Source organism: Penicillium paradoxum (assembly GCF_028828445.1).
Source record: "Penicillium paradoxum strain IBT 22861 chromosome Unknown utg000007l_segment0_segment0, whole genome shotgun sequence".
NCBI classification, from domain to species: Eukaryota; Fungi; Ascomycota; class Eurotiomycetes; order Eurotiales; family Aspergillaceae; genus Penicillium; species Penicillium paradoxum.
The window spans coordinates 3,083,350-3,105,850 of NW_026643185.1; the positions used below are offsets into that span (position 1 = coordinate 3,083,350).

At 49.4% G+C, this 22,501-nt stretch overlaps 9 protein-coding genes across 9 annotated transcripts; 5 read left to right on the plus strand and 4 right to left on the minus strand.

Moving 5' to 3' along the window:
- Positions 1-242: 242 nt before the first annotated feature.
- N7457_008672 (putative glucokinase regulator family protein) lies at positions 243-2,382 on the plus strand (the record flags this gene model as incomplete). The annotated part of the gene is made up of 4 exons (XM_057179715.1): positions 243-475; positions 523-976; positions 1,024-1,406; positions 1,464-2,382. 4 exons carry the CDS (start codon positions 243-245, stop codon positions 2,380-2,382), a joined length of 1,989 nt encoding a protein of 662 aa, XP_057028101.1.
- A 215-nt stretch (positions 2,383-2,597) lies between these two features.
- On the minus strand, positions 2,598-3,998 carry N7457_008673 (uncharacterized protein; the record flags this gene model as incomplete). Its single annotated transcript, XM_057179716.1, has 4 exons — positions 2,598-3,366; positions 3,447-3,570; positions 3,634-3,769; positions 3,828-3,998. The coding sequence occupies 4 exons, from the start codon at positions 3,996-3,998 to the stop codon at positions 2,598-2,600; spliced, it is 1,200 nt and encodes a 399-aa protein (XP_057028102.1).
- A 588-nt stretch (positions 3,999-4,586) lies between these two features.
- Positions 4,587-5,660, plus strand: N7457_008674 (sugar phosphate isomerase/epimerase family protein; the record flags this gene model as incomplete). Its single annotated transcript, XM_057179717.1, has 1 exon — positions 4,587-5,660. One exon carries the CDS (start codon positions 4,587-4,589, stop codon positions 5,658-5,660), a length of 1,074 nt encoding a protein of 357 aa, XP_057028103.1.
- Positions 5,661-7,594: 1,934 nt separating this feature from the next.
- On the plus strand, positions 7,595-10,580 carry N7457_008675 (uncharacterized protein; the record flags this gene model as incomplete). Its single annotated transcript, XM_057179718.1, has 3 exons — positions 7,595-8,646; positions 8,701-9,724; positions 9,783-10,580. 3 exons carry the CDS (start codon positions 7,595-7,597, stop codon positions 10,578-10,580), a joined length of 2,874 nt encoding a protein of 957 aa, XP_057028104.1.
- A 625-nt stretch (positions 10,581-11,205) lies between these two features.
- eng2 (putative GPI anchored endo-1,3(4)-beta-glucanase) lies at positions 11,206-13,104 on the minus strand (the record flags this gene model as incomplete). The annotated part of the gene is made up of 1 exon (XM_057179719.1): positions 11,206-13,104. One exon carries the CDS (start codon positions 13,102-13,104, stop codon positions 11,206-11,208), a length of 1,899 nt encoding a protein of 632 aa, XP_057028105.1.
- A 2,558-nt stretch (positions 13,105-15,662) lies between these two features.
- Positions 15,663-16,655, minus strand: N7457_008677 (RTA1 domain-containing protein; the record flags this gene model as incomplete). Its single annotated transcript, XM_057179720.1, has 3 exons — positions 15,663-16,132; positions 16,197-16,445; positions 16,508-16,655. 3 exons carry the CDS (start codon positions 16,653-16,655, stop codon positions 15,663-15,665), a joined length of 867 nt encoding a protein of 288 aa, XP_057028106.1.
- An 809-nt stretch (positions 16,656-17,464) lies between these two features.
- Positions 17,465-18,456, plus strand: N7457_008678 (RTA1 domain-containing protein; the record flags this gene model as incomplete). Its single annotated transcript, XM_057179721.1, has 3 exons — positions 17,465-17,618; positions 17,694-17,942; positions 17,996-18,456. 3 exons carry the CDS (start codon positions 17,465-17,467, stop codon positions 18,454-18,456), a joined length of 864 nt encoding a protein of 287 aa, XP_057028107.1.
- A 915-nt stretch (positions 18,457-19,371) lies between these two features.
- N7457_008679 (uncharacterized protein) lies at positions 19,372-20,000 on the minus strand (the record flags this gene model as incomplete). Its single annotated transcript, XM_057179722.1, has 2 exons — positions 19,372-19,716; positions 19,770-20,000. 2 exons carry the CDS (start codon positions 19,998-20,000, stop codon positions 19,372-19,374), a joined length of 576 nt encoding a protein of 191 aa, XP_057028108.1.
- Positions 20,001-21,781: 1,781 nt separating this feature from the next.
- Positions 21,782-22,498, plus strand: N7457_008680 (phosphoribulokinase/uridine kinase family protein; the record flags this gene model as incomplete). Its single annotated transcript, XM_057179723.1, has 1 exon — positions 21,782-22,498. The coding sequence occupies one exon, from the start codon at positions 21,782-21,784 to the stop codon at positions 22,496-22,498; it is 717 nt and encodes a 238-aa protein (XP_057028109.1).
- Between the last annotated feature and the right edge of the window lie 3 nt (positions 22,499-22,501).

Here is a 22,501-nt window from a genome sequence, read left to right on the forward strand (position 1 = left end):
CAGAATACGGCAAAGTCTGACTTGGCTGTTACGTACAGAGTTCTCTCAGGCTCCGCATCGGCATTGGTGCGATTTGGGGGCCGAACTGGTTACTCGGCCGGCATCTGAGAAGGAAGATGGATTCTCCCAATCGCCCAAAAAGCCTTGTATATCTTGCAGAATAGCAGGATTCTGAAGAAAAAAACCCCATTACCCCTGACACCGAACCTTCGGAGAACATTCCAAACTCTTTTGACGTCAACATGGATCTGGGGAGTCTATCCGAACTCCAAACGGAGGGGGTCAATCCCCGCACCGTGCATATTGATCGCATGTCAACACTGGAGATGTGCACAGTGATCAATGCAGACGATCAGAAGGTGCCCGAGACGGTTGTGCCGTGCTTGCCTGTGATTGCAGGCGCCATTGACGCTTTGACCCCCCGCGTTCGACAAGGCGGCCGGGTGATTTATGTTGGAGCTGGCACAAGTGGCAGGTTAGTCAAGCCTACTAGCCTAACGGTCGATATTAAACATAATTTAGGCTTGGAATCTTGGATGCATCGGAGATCCCTCCGACCTTTGCCGCCCCTCATGGTCAGTTTGTTGGTTTGATTGCTGGTGGTGATGCGGCAATCAGATCCGCCCAGGAAGGTGCCGAAGATAATGAGAAGGCTGGCGAGGAAGAGATGAAGGCTCTGAATCTCAACCCGGAGCTTGACAGTCTCATTGGAATTGCCAGTTCTGGGCGTACACCGTATGTGCTGGGTTGCCTCGCATATGCCAAAAGTATCGGCTGCGTGACCATTGCTGTGGTCTGTACAGTTCCGTCAGCAATTGGCCTCTCAGGAAATGTAGATTACCTCATTTCACCAGTGTCTGGGCCCGAAGTGGTCACTGGTAGCACGCGGCTTAAGGCCGGTACTGTGACGAAGTTGGTTCTGAATATGCTCAGTACTGGAACCATGATTCGCACCGGAAAGACCTACGGAAACATGGTACGTGGTAATCCCTGATTGTTGCACACCGTCTAATATTCAAGCAGATGGTGGATGTCGTGGCCTCAAATTTGAAACTCGAGCAACGATGCCGCAACATTCTGCGGAGGTTGAGTGCCAAGTGCAATGTCTCGTCCGACGAGGAGTTGGACGCCCTACTTGCCAAGTGCAACCGCAGTGTCAAGCTGGCTATCCTGGTTGCAGAGAGCGGAGAGTCTGTTGAGACATGCAAGGGATACTCTGAGGCTGCTGGCGGCGTATTGGCCAAGGCACTGGCTGCCATCCCTAAGATCGGCGAACAGAAGCCAGCAAGTATTAACCCGAACCGAAAGTTTGTCTTATGCATTGACGGCGGCGGCACAAAATGTGCTGCCGTTGTGGCCGAGGGGGCCAACGTTGTAGGCCAGAGCTCTGCCGGCCCGTGTAATCTGTATGGCTCACTGTCTTGACCTGATTATGTGTTCATCTCGATACTGACTTCCTTTAGCACCGATAGCATCGGAAACATAGACAGTGTTATTGCCACGTTACTCGAAGCAACAAAGTCTGCTTTGAAAGACCAATTGCCAAGTGGCATGGAACAAACAGAGTCATCATGGAAAGAATATCTTCAAACATGCTTCAGCTCTGTCTGGATTGGACTAGCTGGCCTAGACCGAGCCGGCCTGGAGGGACTACTGGCACCCAAGCTGCGTCAAGCCTTCGGGATTACCGATGAAAAGAATTTCCGATTGACAAACGACGTGGACCAGTTGACTGCGGCTGTTCCATTGACTCAAGGCACACCCTCCGTCCTGGTGCTGATTGCAGGGACAGGGAGTGTCGCCATGAGGTACGAATGGTCGAAGGATCAGGAAAGATACACCCGTTCTGCCCGTTCTGGAGGTTGGGGTCACATGCTCGGCGATGAGGGCGGTGGCTATTCCATTGGCATGCAAGCCATCCAACACACAATGGCAGTATTCGAGGACATCACATTGGGCCTTGACACTACCGGCGGCGATGAGCTTGCTAAGGCAGTGGCCGAAAAATTGGGATGTCAAGTCTCCGAGAGTGCTAGCCTTTTGAATAACGTCCTTGCTCAGACCCAAGGTGTGAAGGCACGCATTGCTAGTATTGCGCAGGTCGTTCTTGAATTGATGGACAAGAGTGAGACTGCAGCAGCTATCGTGAACGCCCAGGTCGAGAAGCTGGTTGGCGCTACTCTCGCACGTTTGGTGAAGCCTCAATCCACCGGATACCAGCCATCAGAAGGTACCGTGTTGGTGTTGGCGGGAGGACTGATGAAGAGTGAGCAATACAGGACTGTCCTGGACCAACACCTGAATTTGCACAAGTTGTCTTTCCAAGGGACGGTGGTGGTTGAAGATGCAGCCTATGTGGGTGCCCAATACCTGACTCGTTAAGCCTTGGCTATTTCCAAAATATGTATTCAACTCATTTCCTTTCTCTTCATTCTATCTCGTCTCCCATACCACATCCTCCCATTTCCCCCTTCTCCTCTGAGAATAGAACGCAGATCTTCCTGGTCAAACAATCTCCAACACCACTTATATGTAGTTACCAAACCCATGGAGTTCACTCTACTGAACCTCCTCCATCTCACCCACTATTTCTCCCACTATTTCTTGGATCCTATCGGAACTGCTTCAATCACCGACTCCATCGCGGGGCTCTTATTCCAAATTCCAGTGATCTCCAATCCAGCACTGTGTAGGAGATCTCTCCACTGTTGTTCCGACCGTTCAATGCCAGCTCCTATGCTCATCATCTGAATATCGAGGGAAGCCTGCATCAAAGGTGTCTCGGTGTCTGGCAGAACGAAATCCACAATGAGAATTCGCGAATAATCGGGCGCCATCGCAGACATTGTATTTCGGAGAATTTCTCGGCTGATGTGATCGTCCCAGTCATGAAAGATGGAACGGAAGTAGTACACGCGGGCACCTTTCACAGGCTGAGGTTCCATGAAGCTGTACCCCATCACCTCGATCCCTGCGCCTTTACCATCTACCCCCTCAACCACGCTGGGCAAGTCTTGTAGCACCATTCTGCCCGGCAAATGGCCATATTCCCTGCGAAATTTGCTCAAATCGTGCCCTTGGTTGCCGCCGATATCCACCAAGAAGACGGTATCTGTGTAGGGAACCGCATCGCCAAATAGTCGGTCAACGGGATATATATCGAACCACATCGGTTTACCTTCGCGACGACTAGCCATATATGAGTTGAACAGCTCTTGGTGCTCCGCATGACTTGAAAGCCATTCAAACTGGCTCTGACCAACCGCCCATTTCATCGGCGACCGAGTATAATCCTGGGGGTTGACATAACCATGGGTACGGAAGTATTCCGGAAGCTTGCTCAGTGTGGGAAGGGTAAGATCGTATCTACTCGAAAGGTCAATGAGTGCTCCGGACTGCGCGGGGAGTGCAGAAATGCAAGGATTCAAGCCACATCACCAACATACATGCAGGGAATACCATCTCTCCCAATCGGCTGAGTGAGGGCTCCTGTCTTCTCATTGGCAATATAGACTTCCGGGGCCGGGGTGTTGCATAGTCCAAGAGAAGCCATAACGCGCATCAGGCGAACTATCGACACAGTTAGTCGGCCCACAAGGTGTGACGAACTACTGTCACTGCAGGGTAATTTACCAATCAGATCCTGATCTGCACCCGTACACTCAGCTAGCTGAGCAGCCGAGAGTCCAGTATCTTTATGCCGCTTGTCCACGAGCAAGGCAAAAATCCCCAAATCAATGACGACACGCAATGCGGCATTTTGAGGAGGCTGGCTCTAGTCAGCATACAGAATTCGTCCTCAGTTTGTGGGACTACTCCGTACTCACCTGGTAAATGAGACGCAGCACAGTCTCTGTCGGCGTCTCCACTGCAGATCTCAGCTGATTGATCATTCGCAATAACTCGAAGTGGGCTTGTGGAGAGGGCTCTGAACCTTCTTTCAAGACCATCTGGCCCAGACGGTTGACCATACTATACAGGGGAGTGATGATCGTCATGGTTTACCTGCTCGAGACAATATGACCGATTTTGCAGCGCGAATTTATCTGCTCCGTGTACTCCGTAGTACAGGCCGGGATGATCGAATTACTCGTTTCAATGGATCGCGATACCATCTTATATGTGCTCCTGGTACCCCTCATTCACAGTGACATCCGACGAGCCAACCCTATGACCCTAGCTCACACCGCTGCGTTCATTCCCACGAATGCAAATCCATGCATGCTGACCCCGAAAGCAGCTTACGTCCGGGGCATATTATTCCCAGCAACGTGCTTCAGTCTTTTACGGCCCATCGTCTTAAAGTTCCGCATTTGAACAGAGAAGTCGAGACTATCCAGAACAGCAGGGTGTACAGGCTTGGCTCACGGTGTTCGATTTCAATATGGGCCATGTGTGCTTTCTGTGCCCACTGCCCACTTTTGGGTAATCTTTTGTTTTTACAAAATGGACCCCTGGAATACAGCGCCAACACGGAAACAAAAGGAGCATGGGGATGTGAGATTGCCATTCTATAAAGAGTGTGATGGGGATCGGTAGGTGATGACTAGTCCCACGTCCCAAACTTCCAATAGGTTTTAGCTCCGATGCATTCACTCCCAACTGCTCCGAAGTCCGAGATTGTCTCGCGATGGAAGCCAGCCATTGCCACAGTCAGTCTAGGGGCACAATTCCACTCCATTGCCACTAAGCTTGATGCTGCGTCCCGCCACGACCAACAGGGAGTCGAACTCTTCCACGATGATGTAGCGCAACTCGCCAAGACCCTGCGTTCTCAAGCAAGTGGAACTATGCCCCGCACAGACCGAGACTATGAGATCGATGCAGCGCACATCATCCGAGATCTGTGTGCTGAGCGCGATCTGCATATTTTGGCTTTGCAACCCTTCCGACACTACGAGGGCCTCCTCGACCGAACACGCCATGCAGAGCGAATCGAGGAACTCAAACATTGGGTCCAATTATGCAAAATCCTCAGTGACTCTATTTGTATCTTGATCCCATCGTCATTTCTCGATGCCTCGGAAATCACGGGCGACCGAGAGCAGCTCGCAGCCGACCTAGCCGAGGCTGCTGATATTGCATTCCCCATACGCATCGCATATGAAGCCCTCGCTTGGGGAACTTACATCAATACATGGGAAGATTGCTGGGATGTGATCAAGCGGGCTAATCGGCCCAATCTAGGAATTTGTTTGGACACATTCAACATAGCTGCCCGTCTGTGGGCTGATCCTTTGGATCCGACAGGTCGGCGACCACCGAGTGCGGACGATGACCTGCGGAACTCGATGGATCGACTAGTGCGGGAGATTGACCCGGCCCGAGTCTGGATGGTCCAACTTGCCGATGGTGAGCGGGTCGATCCAGGGACACCATTTCTTCATACACCAGGTCTGCCCACGCTGCTAGCTTGGTCGCGGAATGCTCGTCTGTTTCCGTGTGAGGAGGATCGTGGCGGATATCTTCCAATTCGTGAGGTCACTTATGCCTGTATCAAGGGCCTGGGGTATATCGGGTGGGTTAGTATGGAAGTCTTCTCGCGGACTGCTATGGAAGATAACCCAGCCGTCCCGATTGAGCATGCCGCCCGATCGAGTCAATCATGGAAGCGGGTCCTAGAATTGCTGGAAGAGAGACAGGAGAAAGGAACCACCTAGAGGTCTGTATAGCGGTGTCGGGCGAGAAGTGATCGTCGCTTTTCGTTGCCCTTTTTGTTTGTCGATAGCATAATGATTGCATCTACATACAGATAAATGCAAGTGTAGATGCATTCAGCTATCTTTGCAGGAATGAGATCCTCGATCCTGCAGTACTGTACAAATCTCACTGCCTGAGTATACACTAGTCGTGGGCGTGAGTGGACTATAATCATCCTCCCTACGAGCATACCATTCTGAACACGGTCGCCATTATTCTCATTTCAATGTCTTAGAAGCAAGGAATCTTCTACAGAGAACATCAATAATTGTCCCAGACATCCAACTGAGACATGCTAAATTAAGCCATCGGGTGGATCTTCTTCACTGCTTCCCCCTGATGATCCCTATGTTCCTGGAATGCTGCTGAAGAATTGTGGATGTCTCCACGGAGGCACATTTCCGACTGGTCGAGAGATTGCGAGAAAGAAGCTTAGGATCGATATGCCAAACCCGATCGAATGGAACGTCGTTCCTGAGACGGCCCCGGAACCAGCTACCATTGAGGTTCAGAGCTCCCTTATAGATTATTCGCCTGGGAGAAGAAGTCCAGGCACATTCCGGGGCCCCGATACCCATTTCCAGACCCGCTCTAGCTCTATTCCAGGAAACTAGACCGATGCCAATCTCAAGTTTCCATACCAGTGGATGTTCTGGACCTCAAATGCAGACAAAGAAGGGCCGCGATGATGTAGGTCCGCGTGTTCAGCTCGTTTGTGTAGATGCTGTCTCTTCTGTTATTTGCGTTGTCCCTTGAAGGATTGAGAAGAGTTTGAACAATCCCGGTTTGAGGATTTTGTTGGAAGCTCTCCAGGAACAGACGATTGCTTTGAGATCATCGACCTAGCATCTCCGTCAAATGTTACCCCGGAGTAAGACTGAAACTTGCTATGCAGTGAAGTAACCGGAACACATCGAATCTTTGCCAATAGAACACACAACAGTCGGGGTATATTTAAACACAGGAATCTGTGTAGCCTGCAAAGATGTCACCCCGATTCAGCCTGGGTCAGTCCGACGCTGACCAGGCTTTCAGTCACACCCACCGTGGCATCCAACTTCCGCACCTCGGAAGGAGTGGTGATTGGGAATCAACATGCATCCAGAGGCTGTTGTCGTCTTGGATTTGCATTGCAGACGCTCTAGCTCAGTCTAGTGACGGGTAGAGATGGCTCCCCGTTGCAGTCCGGAGTATTCCAACGGCATTGTCATTGCAACTGAGGCGGACGTGTCTCGGGCAGAGCTGCAGTGCCACCAGTACCGCTGGCCACGATGGAAATTTGACTCCGAATTGGGAGGCAAATGCATGAACCTAGCTCTAGTTTGACAGGGGAGAGGATGTATAGCTCAATGGGTATTGTTGGTCAACTTCCAAGTAATTGTACGTAGCTAATAGTAGAACCACACTAGATAGAGCAGATCACCTTGGCGTCAAACAACCTGAAATCTCAAACAGGATGTCCAACTCGTTTCAAGCCGAGCGTTTGGTCACACAAACATGTCTCTTATCCAGTCTGTTCGCATTGAAATTTTCCACTTTGTGCTCTGCATCGAGCACTATTCCCGAGACGTTCGATTGAGCAAGTCTGTCCAATACGTGTGTTGAGTGGCTTAAGCTGATAACTGCACCGCCGTCACACCATGAAACCTGATTTGATCTGTTTGCTACTGGACGGATCCTGCGTGATATGTCTTATTTCCCATTGCGGAAGGACATTATTCTTCTCCGACACTCCCGAATGCAGTCAGTATAGGCTAGTCTGCCGGTATGAGTGAATCAAAGCGTATACCCGCACGCAGGCCCCTGAATGACTATTTAATCCTCAAGCTCGGGTTACAAGTATTAACCTGCGGTGACACCTTTACTTCCTTTGTAGAATACTGCTGTGCTCACAATGGGTATCCAACTTGGTGATCGAACAACACAGGCTGGATCTTCGGTCACTATCAATCCGTTGATCAAGGAATTTGGACATCTTCAAGTCATCGATGACTTGATTCGTCTACGAGCTGCGGATAATGTTCAATGTCCTATTCTCGCCTATCCTCGCTTCGACAATGAGGCCGGTTCCTATGCCCACTACACCGGGCAAGAATTGGATGAGATGATCAACCAAGCTGTCATAATGCTCATGGATGATGGTTTCAAACAGGTTGGTGTGGAGATAGATTGCTCAATTCTCAGTATTCTAACTGTTGATATTCAGCCAACACGAAATGAATCCATCGTGGCACTCCTCACGTTATCGGATCTGGACATGGTTGTCACCTTCTTCGCACTGAGTCGTCTGGGATATACCGTCATGATGCTTTCCCCACGACTGTCAAGCGAAGCCTGTGTATCATTGTTGGAAACAGTCAACTGTGAGACGATCATATACGGCAAATCCCCAAGTATCCGCGCAAAATTGGGCGAGATTATACGCCATAAGATAGTGAGCTGCCGCCCAATGCTTCCATACTCTCTATATAACACAGCAGAGTCATCATTTCTGGTTCTACGCCGAAATCGAAATCCAGAAAAGGTCGCTTTGATTCTTCACTCTTCGGGATCGACGGGGACTCCAAAACCGCTCTTCCTCACACACAAAGCCCTCATGACCCACCCGCTCAGAGGTCCTGGGCTGACCTGTTTTAATCCTCTGCCTTGGTATCACCTTCACGGGCTCTCAACCGCATTGCAGGCAATGTGGATGAGAAAGACAGCGTACATGTGGAACGCTGCATTACCTCTGACGGCAGGCTATGTCGTTTCAGCCCTGGAAGAAGCCAAGCCAGAGTCTGTAGCTGCGGTTCCATATATGCTGCAGGTCTTGGTTGATGATCCCCGCGGTATCGCAGCGCTTCGGGCATGCAAGTTAGTTACATATGGAGGTGCACCGTGTCCCGACGGGCTAGGCGATCGTCTGGTCAGTGAAGGGGTACACTTTGGAGGTTCTTTCGGCCTGTGAGTACTCTACGCTTCTACAGTTCTATCCACGCAAACATTAATCAAAGACAGTACTGAGGCTGGCCTTGTTGCCGAATCGATCTCGCGCCCCAAAGGCGACCCTTACTGGAACTACTTGAAATTCTTCGATAATATCCGCCCATATGTCTGGATGAAGCCAATCGACAAGTCAGAATCACTCTTTGAGTGCGTCTATCTTGCTGGCCATCCCGCCCTAACAGCCTCAAATTCAAGTGATCCACCAGGCTCGTTTTATTCCAAGGATGTATTCTCTGCTCATCCGACAATTCCAGGAAGATGGAAGTATATGTCAAGACTGGATGATCGCATCAATCTCGTGAATGGTGAAAAAGTCCTACCACTTCCTATTGAAGGCCACATCAAACAGCACCCTTTCATTCACGACGCAGTTGTTGTCGGGGTGGAAAGAGCTGCTCCTGGACTATTGGTTTTGAAAGCCGATGACTGCAAATCCGAAAATCTCACAGAAGACCAATTCCTCGACACAATTTGGCCGACAATCCAAGAAGCAAATTCTCATGCAGAGGCTTTCTCTCAAATCTCCCGCAATCTTGTTGCTATTTTGCCGCATGAGGCCAAGTTTCCTCGAACAGACAAAGGGTCTATGATCCGCGCGCAAGTCTATGAAGAGTACACAGAGCTTATCGAAAGCCTTTATTCCAAAGAAGTGCAAATCGTCGGAAATATCCAGCTCGGTATTGCTGAGACAGAGGCCGTTCTTCTTCAGCTTGCGCAGCAAGAACTTGGAATACACCTCTCTAGTGTTGAGTCGAATTTCTTTGCTGAGGGTGTTGACAGTCTCAAGGCAATTCACTTCCGGCGTCTCATTCTCGAGCGTTTCAAGTTTGAGCCCAGCCAGACTCCAGGTAGGAATGCCATCTTTGAATCTGGTTGTCTATCCCAATTAGCTCGTCATATCTGTGCTTTGCAAAAGGGGGAAGTTTTGGAAACTTCGGACGATGATACCACTGTGATGACGAACTTGATTGAGCGGTATTCCGTCTTTGGGAGACATATACCCCAGCCCCATTCATTTTCCGATCATAAGAGTGTGGTGAGTGAATAGATCTTCTGATTTCCACTGCCTATGCTCACAAGCTAATATAACTTAGTTATTGACAGGAGCGACTGGGTCAATCGGAGCTCATATCTTGTACGAGCTGCTCAACGACAACTCCATCTCCACAGTATATTGCCTCACACGACGAGAATCTCCACGGGAAGCAGTCCTTCGTAGTCTCGCCGTCAAAGAGCTCCCCATATCTCCCGAACAGCAGACCAAGATTGTTGCCTTCAACTCCAGCATCGACCAGCCAGACTTTGATCTAGCGCTAGACGAACCCACGATCCAGGAAATGCTCGATTCAGTCTCCCTAATCATCCACACTGCATGGCCCGTCAACTTCAATCTCCCCCTATCTGAGTTCGAGCCCCACATCCAAGGACTCTACAATCTGATACAGTTCTCTCTATCCGTCCAGCGACGCGAACCAGCCGTCCTGATGTTCTGCTCTTCAGTCTCCACGGCACTCGGCTCTTCGTCATCGTTGATCCCCGAGGGGCCAGTCACCCTGGATTCTGCCTACATGGGCTACGGCCAATCCAAGTTAATCGGGGAGCATATTGTAAGCAACGCACGACGAAGCGGAGCAAGGGCGTATTCTCTTCGTATCGGTCAGGTCTCTGGCCATTCAAAGAAAGGTCTCTGGAATGACTCCGAGGCACTCCCGTTGATGATTCGCTCGGCTCTGACCCTCAAAGCTCTGCCTGAGTTATCACAAACATGCTCTTGGCTGCCCGTGGACAAGCTCGCGTCTACGATTCTCGAATTGGCCAAGACGTGCGCTACTCCCTGTAAGTCGGGGGGAGGGCTGTGCTTCGAGCTCGGCGGTAGTGAAGTACGTCGATGACTCCATTTTCAACTTGTCTAATTCGCGAGAATTTACGTGGTCGTCTTTGCTTGTCACGCTGAAGGATAGTGGTTTTGACTTTGAGACCCTGCCTTTTGAGCAGTGGTTGCAGAGACTGAGGGAGAGTGAAGCGAAGGGCCAGGTACTTGTGAATCCGGCGGTTAAGCTCATTCATCATTATGAGACTATGTATGGGGAGAAAGCACATTTGATGCGAAGTGGGCAAAAAAGGTTTGTTACAGAGAAAGCAGAGAGGGATAGTCTGACTTTGCGAAATGGCCGACTGAGGATCATTGACGATGGGATTTTGAAGTGCTATGCTCAGGATTGGTTGGCGAGGTGGTCAGTATGAATGGCATGCTGGGTAAGATTTAAGGGAACGAGGGGTATTTGGAAGAAAGAACGTGTAAATAAGCATTCGGATTGGAGAAACACATTGCATTTGACACTTCAAGAAATATTTCTGAATTATCTATCTAAGCTTCATTTTGTGCCCAGTTTGTGGGAAGAGAAAGAAATGGCTCCGAAGAAAAAAGAAGGTGGTCGTCCCAGGGACCCGCTGTACAATGACCAATTCAAAAGAAAAACTGCCGCTCGAAGTACTCCGATTCAAAAGTTAAGAGATTTAAGCCAGAGCAGCAACGATGACTGCGAAGAAGAGAGCGGAAATGCTCAGAGACAACCGATCAGCGGCTCCGGTGAAGACAGGGCCGTCCCCAGACTGAGACCCACTGGGAACAAAGAAGCCAGATGTGGCGGACGTAGCGGTTCCAGGTGAAACACCGGTGGGGGCAGGGATCAGAGCCCTGGAGGTCTCGTAAGGGACCGACGAAACAACGGCAGCGAGGTACCGAGAGGGATGCAACCATTCGGCACCCAAGCTCTCAGCAGTGGCAGGAATCGGCTCAGCCACCTCAGCCGTAGAACCGATAACAGACTCAGACTGCGTCTCAGGGGTGGGCAGTGGGTTGGCAGCCGGGACAGATGCGACGCTGGTAGCAGTGTGCCATGAGGTGTGTGACTCGGAATCTTGGGTATCCGTTGGGACCTGGGTACTGTGAGGACGAGAAGCGCCAAGAGGATCGACAGAAGCGTGACCAGCAGAAGCAGAAGGCTGTTCGGCATCTGAGCAAACGGTTTGGGTGAACGTGACAAGGGAGGTGACAGTCCGAGTCTTCTTGGGAGAAGCTGGCTGCTCGGCTGCTTCGGTGCCATGGGGTTTGGCAGTAGCTGCGGGAGGGGGCGCAGTTGTAGGGTTCAGTTCCTGAACTGTTCCAACAGACTCGCCCTGGTTGGCAGCAGCAGTGTATACAGCAGTAGCAGTGCTGACAACATGGGTCTCTTCGTGGGTCTGGGCGTGAGTCTGGGCGTGGGTTTCCGCGTGGGTTTGCTCGTCAGCCTGGGTGTGAGCTTGGGTGTGGGTTTGCGCGTGAGCTTGGGTGTGAGCTTGGGTGTGGGTTTGCGCGTGCGTTTGCTCGTGAACTTGGGTGTGTGTCTGGGGGACAACAGGCGCAGCCTGAGTCTTTGAGGAGGCAGGGGAGTTGATGCCCTTGACGCTGGTCTGATAGATCTTGACAGAATTGATTTCCCAGTAAGACTGTTCGAATTGTGCAGGATTGTTGGCAACGTAGTTGTGGCAGCTCTGGAAGGAGTCCCCACCGGTCATAGGGCAACCAGAGTTACCATAAACACCACCTGCCCAATCACCGCAGAATGTGACGTCGAAAACAAAGGACTGTGCCTTGAAGGCATTGGCGATGTCGCATGATTCCTCCACCAGGGCCATAGGTGTACCGAACTGAGTAACGTCGGGCTTGCCGCTAGTGATTGAGGGAGGGATCGAGTGTCGGGGGAAGTACCAGATCTTGAGGAAATCATCGGTCCACTCAAGCGCATAAACACCTCCCTTTTGCTCGTTGAATGATGTGCCATAGCTTCCTTTGTGTCCCTCGATGACGCAACCGACAGTTCCAAGATCCGTACCACACCCTGTAGCATTGACAACCCCGGTCATGTCTGTATCTGTCAAACTGCAAGTGCCAGCTGTGTGCATCACGATTTCGTTGTAGTCTTGCAAGTTGACACCCTCGATGATGTCAATCTCACCATCACCAGGCCAATTCCTGCCGACAGACCAGAAGGCGGGCCAAGTACCACAAACGCTACCCGGCATGTGAGCGAGATCGGCGATGACCAGGGACTTGTCGTAGTATTTCTTGCTGCCGATTCGAACCGAATCACGACCTTTCTTGCCGTTGGGGTTCAACTTGGTAACATGGTCGACACCTAGATAGACACTGCCGGAATCGGTGACCTTGACGAGGCCTGCGCTCTCGGCGGAGTGCTTGTCAAGATAGTTGACAAAGCCATTGGTTGGGTCAGTCCCAACGTGGAAATTGAAGTAATCCAGGAAATGCTCCCCCTGCCAGTTCTCCACCAGGGAGTAACTTGCGGCGGCCACAGGGGAAGACAACAAAGCCAGCATCAGCGATCCAGCGCTCAATGAAAATGTTGAAGAAACCATTTTGTCTGGAGATATGTCTAATAAGACCAGATGCTTCTGCTTGTAACGATAGTCCAGAAAGCAGAGATGGAAAGAGAATGAGAAAGACCGCGACTAATAAAAAAAAAAAGCAACTAAAAGAAAGACTGACAATCCAGATTGTCAACAAGGAGAAAAGAATGTGAGTGTTGTCGAAGGTATCGAAGCAACGATGGGGAGGTATTTGACTCAAGTATCTTTTTTTGTGCACCAGCCGCACAAGTCCAAGCTTCTTTGTGCTAAATCCAGCAATGGAAACTGGAGATCCATTATTCCATCCAGTGAGAAGTCATAAGTGCCTGACTCCTTTGCCTGTGGTTTTGAGCGGATATCTGCGATAGGTCACAGCGGCGGTTCCAACGCCCCCGTGGCGTTGGAGCCCAGGAGTTCGAGTCCACCTATGGTGATCCATTCTTCAGGGAGCGAAAGGCCGGTCGACACAAAGGATCTACTCCGTACTGGTCGCTGTCACCACTCAAGGGCGGTTATAAGTGGGTGTGTCGAATCTGAAACGCGTACGCTGCGAGGAGGGGCAACCCCAAACACACGGTGAAACAGGAGAATATTGGCATTGTGAACAAGAAAACGACTAAACAAAGCGAGAACGAACAAGAAGTGCAAGTATAGAAAGCCTCATAACGTGTCCATATCCCAGCATCTCGTCTTCTCGATCCTCACATTCCTCGAAATGTTCACAATGTCTGCGGAGTTGTTTTGATCGGAGTCACCGCGTTCTCCACTTCCACCTGCACGGAGTAAATCTCTTCCTCTTAGCGCCTCTTAGCCCACCTCGAGTCTAGACCTGGAAGATCGGTGTTGGAGGCTGTCCACTTTGATCGTTGGCCTTTGAATCCACCGTTTAGCCTCAGACAGCATGATCGCTCCGACAGACATGGACATTCCTGCCGATCCCAGTATGCCAACGCCACACCACAGGGTGAATGGGTGATCTGAGAAGCTCCCATTAGAATTGATATACATCATTCAATGCAACGGCTATACGTCTATTTCGCACTTTATGAACCGAACAGGGTTGCACCGAATCCAGATGTCCTACGCCAAGGGATTTGGTCGCCCAACCTTCACTGTCAATGGAAATGGCACAGAATGGACCACACAATTACAACACAGGGGAAAACGCCTGTATTTGCAAGTGGCAAACACACCAGGGTCATAAGATGCGCTGGGAAGTAACTAAAAAGCAGTACTCCGTACTCCGTGGGGAGTACGGAATATTTATCATCGACACACCAAGGCTGCAGGATGGCGAATGAAGCCAGTACAAGCCAAGGAAAATCTCCTGACCACTTAGTGATAACTGAAACAATCCGCTGAAACCAACTTGGGTGGACGATCTTTTGCCGCGCCTGTAGGCCGACACAATGGTAATCACAATTTTTGTTACGCACTCCATCGGAGTACTGTCTATAAACTGGTGTTCGCTTCAGACCTGACCCTCCTAGACTCGATATATAACAAAGTCCGGGCATCCGTCTCCTTTCCAATATAACTCTTTCCTTCGTTCCCTTCGCCCCTACTACTCCGTACGTACGGAGTAGACTCAAATTATCGGACTAGCTCGCATAGGCACAGCTAGCGACGGAACTCACTGCCTGATCTGTACAATATGATATCCTTGTACGGGGTAATCGGCCAAATGGCTTTTTCGGAAACCGATCAAGCATTGACCACCAGTACTAATGCGACGCATGATACCCCTATATCATGATACCCTTCTGCTGAGTAGTTCGTTCTGAACCAAATCTGTGTAAGCCCAGGTATGCTGGATGCCTTTGATCTTTTGATCGGGGAATATATCGGCAAGGTGGACAATCCCAAAGTTCTTCGCACTTAAGAATGCACTCAACTCGTGGTAGGATTTAAGGGGAAGAGAAGCCAAGACCCAAACAGAATATGCCAAGTCGAATCGGCCATTCTTACGGAGATGGGCGCTCCGGGTGGTGTCTGGCATTTGTTTGTGTGGCTGGAGTCGCGGAGCTAGTGGTATGAATTCCTGAATGTGCTACTAATACTAACAATTGCTGAGACTGTCGACAATTGGATTCCCATTCATCAACATATAGGGCAAAGCTGTCAGCTACATTCAAGCGACGGTAGGCTATACAAGGTTGTTTGGTCATTCTTCGCGGTCGTATTTGCTTGATTTATTGATAGTATCACTCGGGTGCTTCTCGGTACTTTGTGCTCCGTGGATGTCTCACATCGCCTTTTTTGCTTGTGCGAGTAGGAAAGCCTTCACTTGTAACAGATGAGATATAGTGGTGTATTGCGGTTGAGGACAACGATTCCGTTTAGAATTGGGCTTCAAAGTCTTTCGAATGGACATTCTTCGTATGTTTATGTTCTGTTTTCACACTGATCTTATGGCTTGATTTGGCCTGGGTGCCTCAGGCACAACTGGCTGCCTCATTCTCTCATTGTTTCTACGCTATTCATTGATGATGAGTTTTCCTGATCTTGTTTATCTCCTCCTTGTTTGATACAAGACAGTAACCATGGGATTGGTATTGGAATTATTGTCACGCATCCATTGCCCCGCCCATTTCCAGCGCCGACGCAGGTGCGAACTTGCGCGTCTTGAATATCTTCTCAGTGTGCCGATCTCCACGCCCAATTAAGCAGTTAATCTCACTGGGGTGGATGTATTGCAAGATAACCATCGCTATTAGCATCAACAAGCCGTCAAAAACATAGATAAACACTTCCTGTTTCATCAGGTAGCCATCATATCCTTGGATATACTCCACAGCGCGGAATATCGATCGCACAAGGATCAAGGCACCGCTGATATACAACGCAGTCAAATGTCGGCGCCAAACGCTCGACAATTCGATAGATCTTCCTGAGGGACTGCTCGATATACGAGACTGGAACACCATCGCGCTGATTATGAAGAACCCGAAGAACAGTATTTGCACAAATAGACCACCGATGATGATGTTTTCGCCAGTTGATGGATTCGTCGTATCCTTGACCATGATTCCAGCTCCTACCGAAGAGTTAATGGTCATCCTCAATAGAAGCTTAGTTGACGAGGAACGAGGAACACGGACCAGAAGCCTGCATCAGGAAAGACAGCACATCGCCCGACACAAATATTTTGGTCAACCATTTTAGTCTGATCAGGGAGCATTTCTCCCCGTCAACCATGAAAATGATTCGTCCGAGCGTCATATAAATACTAGCTGCAAGGAAAGCGGGGGCAATCAATATCAACGCGCTCTGCATGATATACGGGCCTTTCGTGTAGTCGGGTGTCTCGGTCGATGATAATAGACGGCCAACGTAACCAACCGTTTCGACTATTAAAGCAAAAACGATGAGTTTCACAGTAATCGAGTTTTCAAGATATCAATTTACTTACGAGCTCCCCCAACCAAAAACGGAATCATAAACCATGTCCGCGTGCGAAGAAGTTGATAAAGATGCAACACAGTGCTTAGGCCAAGCAGTCCAACGAAGATACCAGCAGCTGGACTGGATGGGGTATAGTAGTAAAATTTCCACACCATTGTTAATTATAGGACGAAAAACTATGTAGAAAGCTTGAGGTAAACCAAGACGAAGAGATATGGCTATGACCTGCGTTTATATAAGGCAAAACTGCGGGAAATGTTTTCACTCCTCGGCCGAGTTGGTTGTCATTGTGGATGGATATATTTTGCAGATCTACGATTTATTTTATCGTATCTCGTTTCTAGCTCTCTTCTAGGGAATCCGGTGGAGCAAGCCCGTTTCCTTTTGGTTTCACAGGTTAGTATGTTGCCTAGTCGCAACTATGAGGTACCTCGTACTCGTAATCATTACCCAAAAGGGTAATCTCCAAGACCTCTGACTGGACGAGAACATAGACTAAGATCCACAAGCTTCTTGGGTGGATCAAGGCGAAAGGAAACTAAGCTGAAGCTATTTTAAAGTGCTTCGTTCTTGCCGAAGCATTCGTATTCATATATCAATCAAGACTAGTGCTCCTGAAAAAGTTGCATTAACCCGAACTTGCTCCCTTGCTGTGGGGTTGAAGCATCTTCATGGAGGCAGACATATATCTGTTCAGAGCAGATAAAATGTTTCAGAGATGGAAAAACGAAATGAGCTATGAATAGTCTGGCTCTGTCATAAATAGAGCCTAATGGACTTCATTGCTGTATCTGTTTTGCTTTTTTATTTTTCCTTCGTTGTCGTTGTCGTTGCACTTGTTTCCTCTTTTGATATCTAGGTTCGTTTACTTTTCTCGATCTTCAACACATCTTTCTCGAGTCCCACGTCTCTCCTTCACCATTTCACGAATTTTCTTTTTCTTTGCACGTGTTGCTCATTTGCCATGGTGCAAGGGTTCAAATTGTACCATTACGACCCATCGGCTGGTGCTGCGCTCGCCTTTGCAGCAGTGTTTGGTCTCACGACCATCATACATATTTGGCAACTAGGTCGGAACCGAGCCTGGTATTTCACACCCTTTGTCATTGGTGGGTTCTGTGTGTACACCCTCTACCTCATCCTTGAAATCTTTCGTCTTTGACACTGTGCTCATAATCATGGAATGACTTCAGTGGAGGCCCTCGGCTATCTAGCAAGGTATGCCAGCGCAAGGGAAACCCCGAACTGGACCACCGGAGTATACGTCACTCAAAGCTTGATGCTCCTTCTTGCACCTGCCTTCTTCGCGGCTTCTATCTACATGATCCTTGGTCGCATCATCCGTCTCTTGAACGGGACCTCGTGTTCGCTGATCAGACCGTCATGGTTGACCAAGATATTCGTGACGGGTGATGTGTTGTCATTCCTCATCCAAAGTGGAGGTAAATCAGGTGGCTTTAATATTGCAAGAAACGTCGCTAACGTGCTCTCTCAGGTGGCGGCATGCTCGCTACCGCAAAGGAAAAGTCGAAGATCGATCTCGGAAACAACATGATTGTCGCTGGGCTTTTTGTGCAACTTCTGTTTTTCGGCTTCTTCATCCTTGCTTCGTTGGTTTTCCATCGCCGTATGTTAACTACACCCGCGTTCGCTGTGGATAACACTGGCATCCCGTGGACCCGCTACATGAAGGTCCTCTATACTGCTAGTGCTCTGGTTATGATTCGATCCATTTACCGGGTCGCAGAATATATCCAGGGTAGCGATGGGGTTTTGCAAAGCAAGGAAGTATTCGTCTACGTTTTTGATGCGACTTTGATGCTCGGCTGTTGTCTACTTTTCAACTTCTTCCATCCGAGCAAGATGCTTTCGAGATATCGCAACGTCCAGGACGAGCCGGGGCTGGAGATGTTGAACAGTGGGGGATACGCAGGATATGAAGGACAATTCAGATAGGACATCCCTCATTAGGTCTGACTTGTGATAGAGTCAAGAATTCTTCGTCCTTTGTACCGAGTTGTGTCCAAATGAATACCATTTCCTGTGTTCAGTTAACGCGGGAACAGGAGCATGTCTCTTAGTAATTTCGAAGTGAATTTGCCAATCCAAGGCATTACTCGCAATTGCGGCTATGCTTCTAGGGCTTTTTGATGCTGGTATCTCTTGCCTGATGGCAATTGTGATTATTATGTGACGTTGTAGACTCGGGCCTTGGTGCCGCCATGACTTCGCCTCCATGTCTTCTACCATTATTTGTCAGATCTATATCATATAAGATCTAAAACACTGTATTTTATCTCACTAGCAGGAATTGTGATTTCCATTTAGCACCTCACTAACTACTCAGTTATGTCTGACTCTGGGGATAAAAATCAGTTCAATATACTCTCAACCGAAGAAGAAGTCAATGAGAGGCGCGGTTATAAATCGTGAGATTGAATTCACTTCCCTTCCAAAGCCATCGCTACTAATTGTCTACAGCATTATAGACACTCCGAAGATATCCCCAAACGCCAAATATGATGCTCTAAACCTTCTCCACGATGAGCTTGATGGGGATTTACCTCGACACCAATCTGATGAATCTTCCACGGAAAAGAGTAAAGACACAGGCAGGCAGCCTGGGGATTTAGAAAGGTGAAAGATATTCATATGCAATATCAATCCAGTTGCTAAGTTGGATTTCTCCAGATCTCAACGCGATCACCCCCAACGCAGAGATGACTTCGTGGAGCAACGTGATCAATATCCAGGATAGGACTGCAACCGCATTCACGCGTTTTTATTATGTGTATATCCAGAGTAACTGTTGAATAGAACATAAGGGGATTCCCTGAACATTACGTTCTTGTGACTCTTCTGAGTTTTAATCTATTCCATTAGCGCAGTCATACTGGTCTCCTCCTCTGGCCACTTTCGAAACAGATCCATTAGATGATCCACGGGGGCAGTGAGCAGGCTAGCTGCAGTCTCGTACTCTGGTCTGTCCGGACCGAATGGATGCGCGCGAGAGGGCATAAAGATCTTGGTGCGATTGAGAGAATATGCCAACTGTTCACTCTCATCGACGGTAAGAGATTCCTCCAATCTAACCAAATCATTGGACTCCTCGTCTCGCATATGCCGTGCAAGGCCTTCCATCAACAATGTAAGCGTAGGGATGAAGCGTGGGTCGGAACAATTCAGATCCTGGAAAACATCGAGCATTTCTTTGATCTACGCTAGTTCAGCTCTGCTCTCTGTTACAACAAAGCCAATAGGTCACCTACCGTGGAATGTTCGCGCCGATCGTCATCCGTCTTCGCCTTCCCCCCAGGGACATGTTTTTCAATTGCAGGGAAGACTACCAGTTCCTCGGCGACCGCGTGTCGCGCAAGTTCCCAGGTGAACTGATTCTGAAATCGGGTTTGTTCGTCTTCGTCGTCTGAATTGACAATGATATTGTAATAGGATTCTAGTTTTCGGTGATCATCTTTGATGGCCTCGCTTACTCGCACCATTTTGGCTCATTGATGATTTGTTCAAAGTTCATATTCAAGTCGTGTTTCAATTGACAGGGATATCTTCTGGTTCAGTGAAGCCATCATGACGTGTCGTGGCTATGCGACAGTGCGTTCGGCTCCATCATTTCTCACGTCTCGTGGAACGTGATTCCGACGAGCACCACTCCGAACGCCGCCTGACGTTTCCCTGAATCAAATACCTATAGGTGATACCTAGGTATGCTTTGGGTGAGTCCGATGGTAGTTGTATATCTGCAAAGAGCAAAATATGAAGATAGTCATCAGCACCGGAAATATCCTGTTTCCATGACTCGCACGTCTAGTTGCCTGATTGGACACCCCGTAATGCCCTGACGTACGTTATTTGTTACTGCAGGGGGGCCAGGGGCCTAAACGCCGAAAGAATGCATGATTTGTTTGCTGTCCAGGTTTGGGCGTCGAGATCTCGTGTTCATCTTGGCTGTCTTCTTTTCTGTCTGGTCGTCTCATCCTCTCCTTTTACTTCTGTTGCCATGATGCAATATTTCTAGCGAAAGCCCCAGTAACGGAGAATTTGGGCCCCATAAGGATAATTCAGGGCCACTGGTCAGAAGATCCGGGGTAATTGTCTAAAGCTGATCGAGGTTCACTGACAGGATCTACAGGAGCAACCCGATCGATCGCCTGGGGGAACCAAGTCACGTCTCCGCTCTATTACAGAGCCCCCACGGTAACATGTCTACATGCATCCCATATGCTTCTGTACAGCAAGCAAACAGACCGCGTGGACTTTGCGGTCGCATCTCGCAGTGGCTGTGGACTGGATGGCGGGGCACCGCGTTCAAAGGCGCCAAATGCGGGGATTTGGCGCAAAAGCCATACCAACTCAATCCGGGGGACTGTAAGACATGTCGTGAGAGCCATATGGCTTGTGATCATGCGCGGCCTCAATGCTCTCACTGTTGGTCACAGCAGCTCTTGTGCTTCTATGTCGAGCCTTTACCACGACGTCGTCGCAAAGTCAAGTCAACAAACAGTCAGGTCGAATCAGTTTCCACACAGGTATTAATCAAAGATGCGACCGTATGACCACTTCGTTCTCTGCGCTGTTATTGTTTTCTCTTGCAGTAGGGCGCTGATTTGACAGGTTCATCTGAACTTGGGGGCTCCAGGAAGAGCTCTTCCTGGTCGCAAGTGGGCTGATGTTTTGATATCACCGAAGTACTTGGCGCATATTTTGTCATGAAATTTTTTTCCCCTCAGGAGCTGCATCTGGAGAGTGGGCTTCATTCGAATACCAAAATCGAAATGGTTCTTTCAGTTGAAGTTGTTCGATCATCTCAAAGCGTGTAACCGGAGAAATGTGTTCCGACATGAACTTGGAACGGGCGGAGTGGACTATCAACATCCACAGCTACAACCCCTCTTTTTCCTCCACTGAATCCCATAGACAGTTGCAAAGATCCTGATTGAGGTGGAATGCCGAGTCGGCGCAACACCGAGAGCCACTGCGTTGCATCGGAACACTGTGACCCGATGCCCGCTCCACCAGCAGATACATAACTTGGCCCAGCACGTTCATTACTTGGGGATAATTCGAGAATCCCTGTGTCGCTGCTCAACTCGTTCTTCACTTTTTATACACTATGACCCATTGAATTTCACCCGTGGTTGAGGTATCTACTTCAGTTTGCGTCACTGCGAGATATCTTCATACCTCCATTCCATGTGTGATTGATTCAAGGTAAGTTCTACCAACATCGGCTTCTAGTTGAGTTGAAGCTAACGGCAGATTACAGATGGAATCCGAATACCGGCGATTGGCGGATGTTATCCGCACCCAGGCTGATGCTCATCCTAAATCGCGCTACCTAGTCGCCATCGCTGGCATCCCCGGTTCGGGAAAGACCACCACGGCCGAGGCAGTATTGCATCAATTGAATCAGAGCGCGACATCTCGCGCTGCGCTGCTCTCCATGGATGGCTTCCATCTTTCCCGGGCAGCTTTGGATCAGCTGCCCAACCCCAAAGAGGCATATATCCGTCGTGGAGCTCCATGGACGTTTGACGTTGACCGCTTTGTAACCTTTGTCAGTCAGCTTCGCATTTGGGCGGATGAGACCCCATTAGCAGCCCCCTATTCGGGAAGTTGGTCTTCGGCAGATCTCATTTACGCGCCGACGTTTGATCACGAAGCTAAAGACCCCGTGGAGAACGGGACTTCCATTACCCCAGATGCCTCAATCATTCTTATTGAGGGCAACTATCTGCTTCTTGATGATCCTGGTTGGCGAGAGCTCGCTGACTTGGTCGACTATCGTGTTTTTGTCGACACGGACCCGCTAGAAGCAAGGGGCCGACTGGCCGAGCGCCACCTGCGGGCAGGCATTGAGAAGACCCTGGAAGACGGATACCGTCGGGTGGACAGCAATGACTTTTTGAATGCAATCTCCATTCGAGACAGATTGCTGGCCCCAGACATGATTGTGAAAAGTGTGACTGTGAATGGTATATGATAC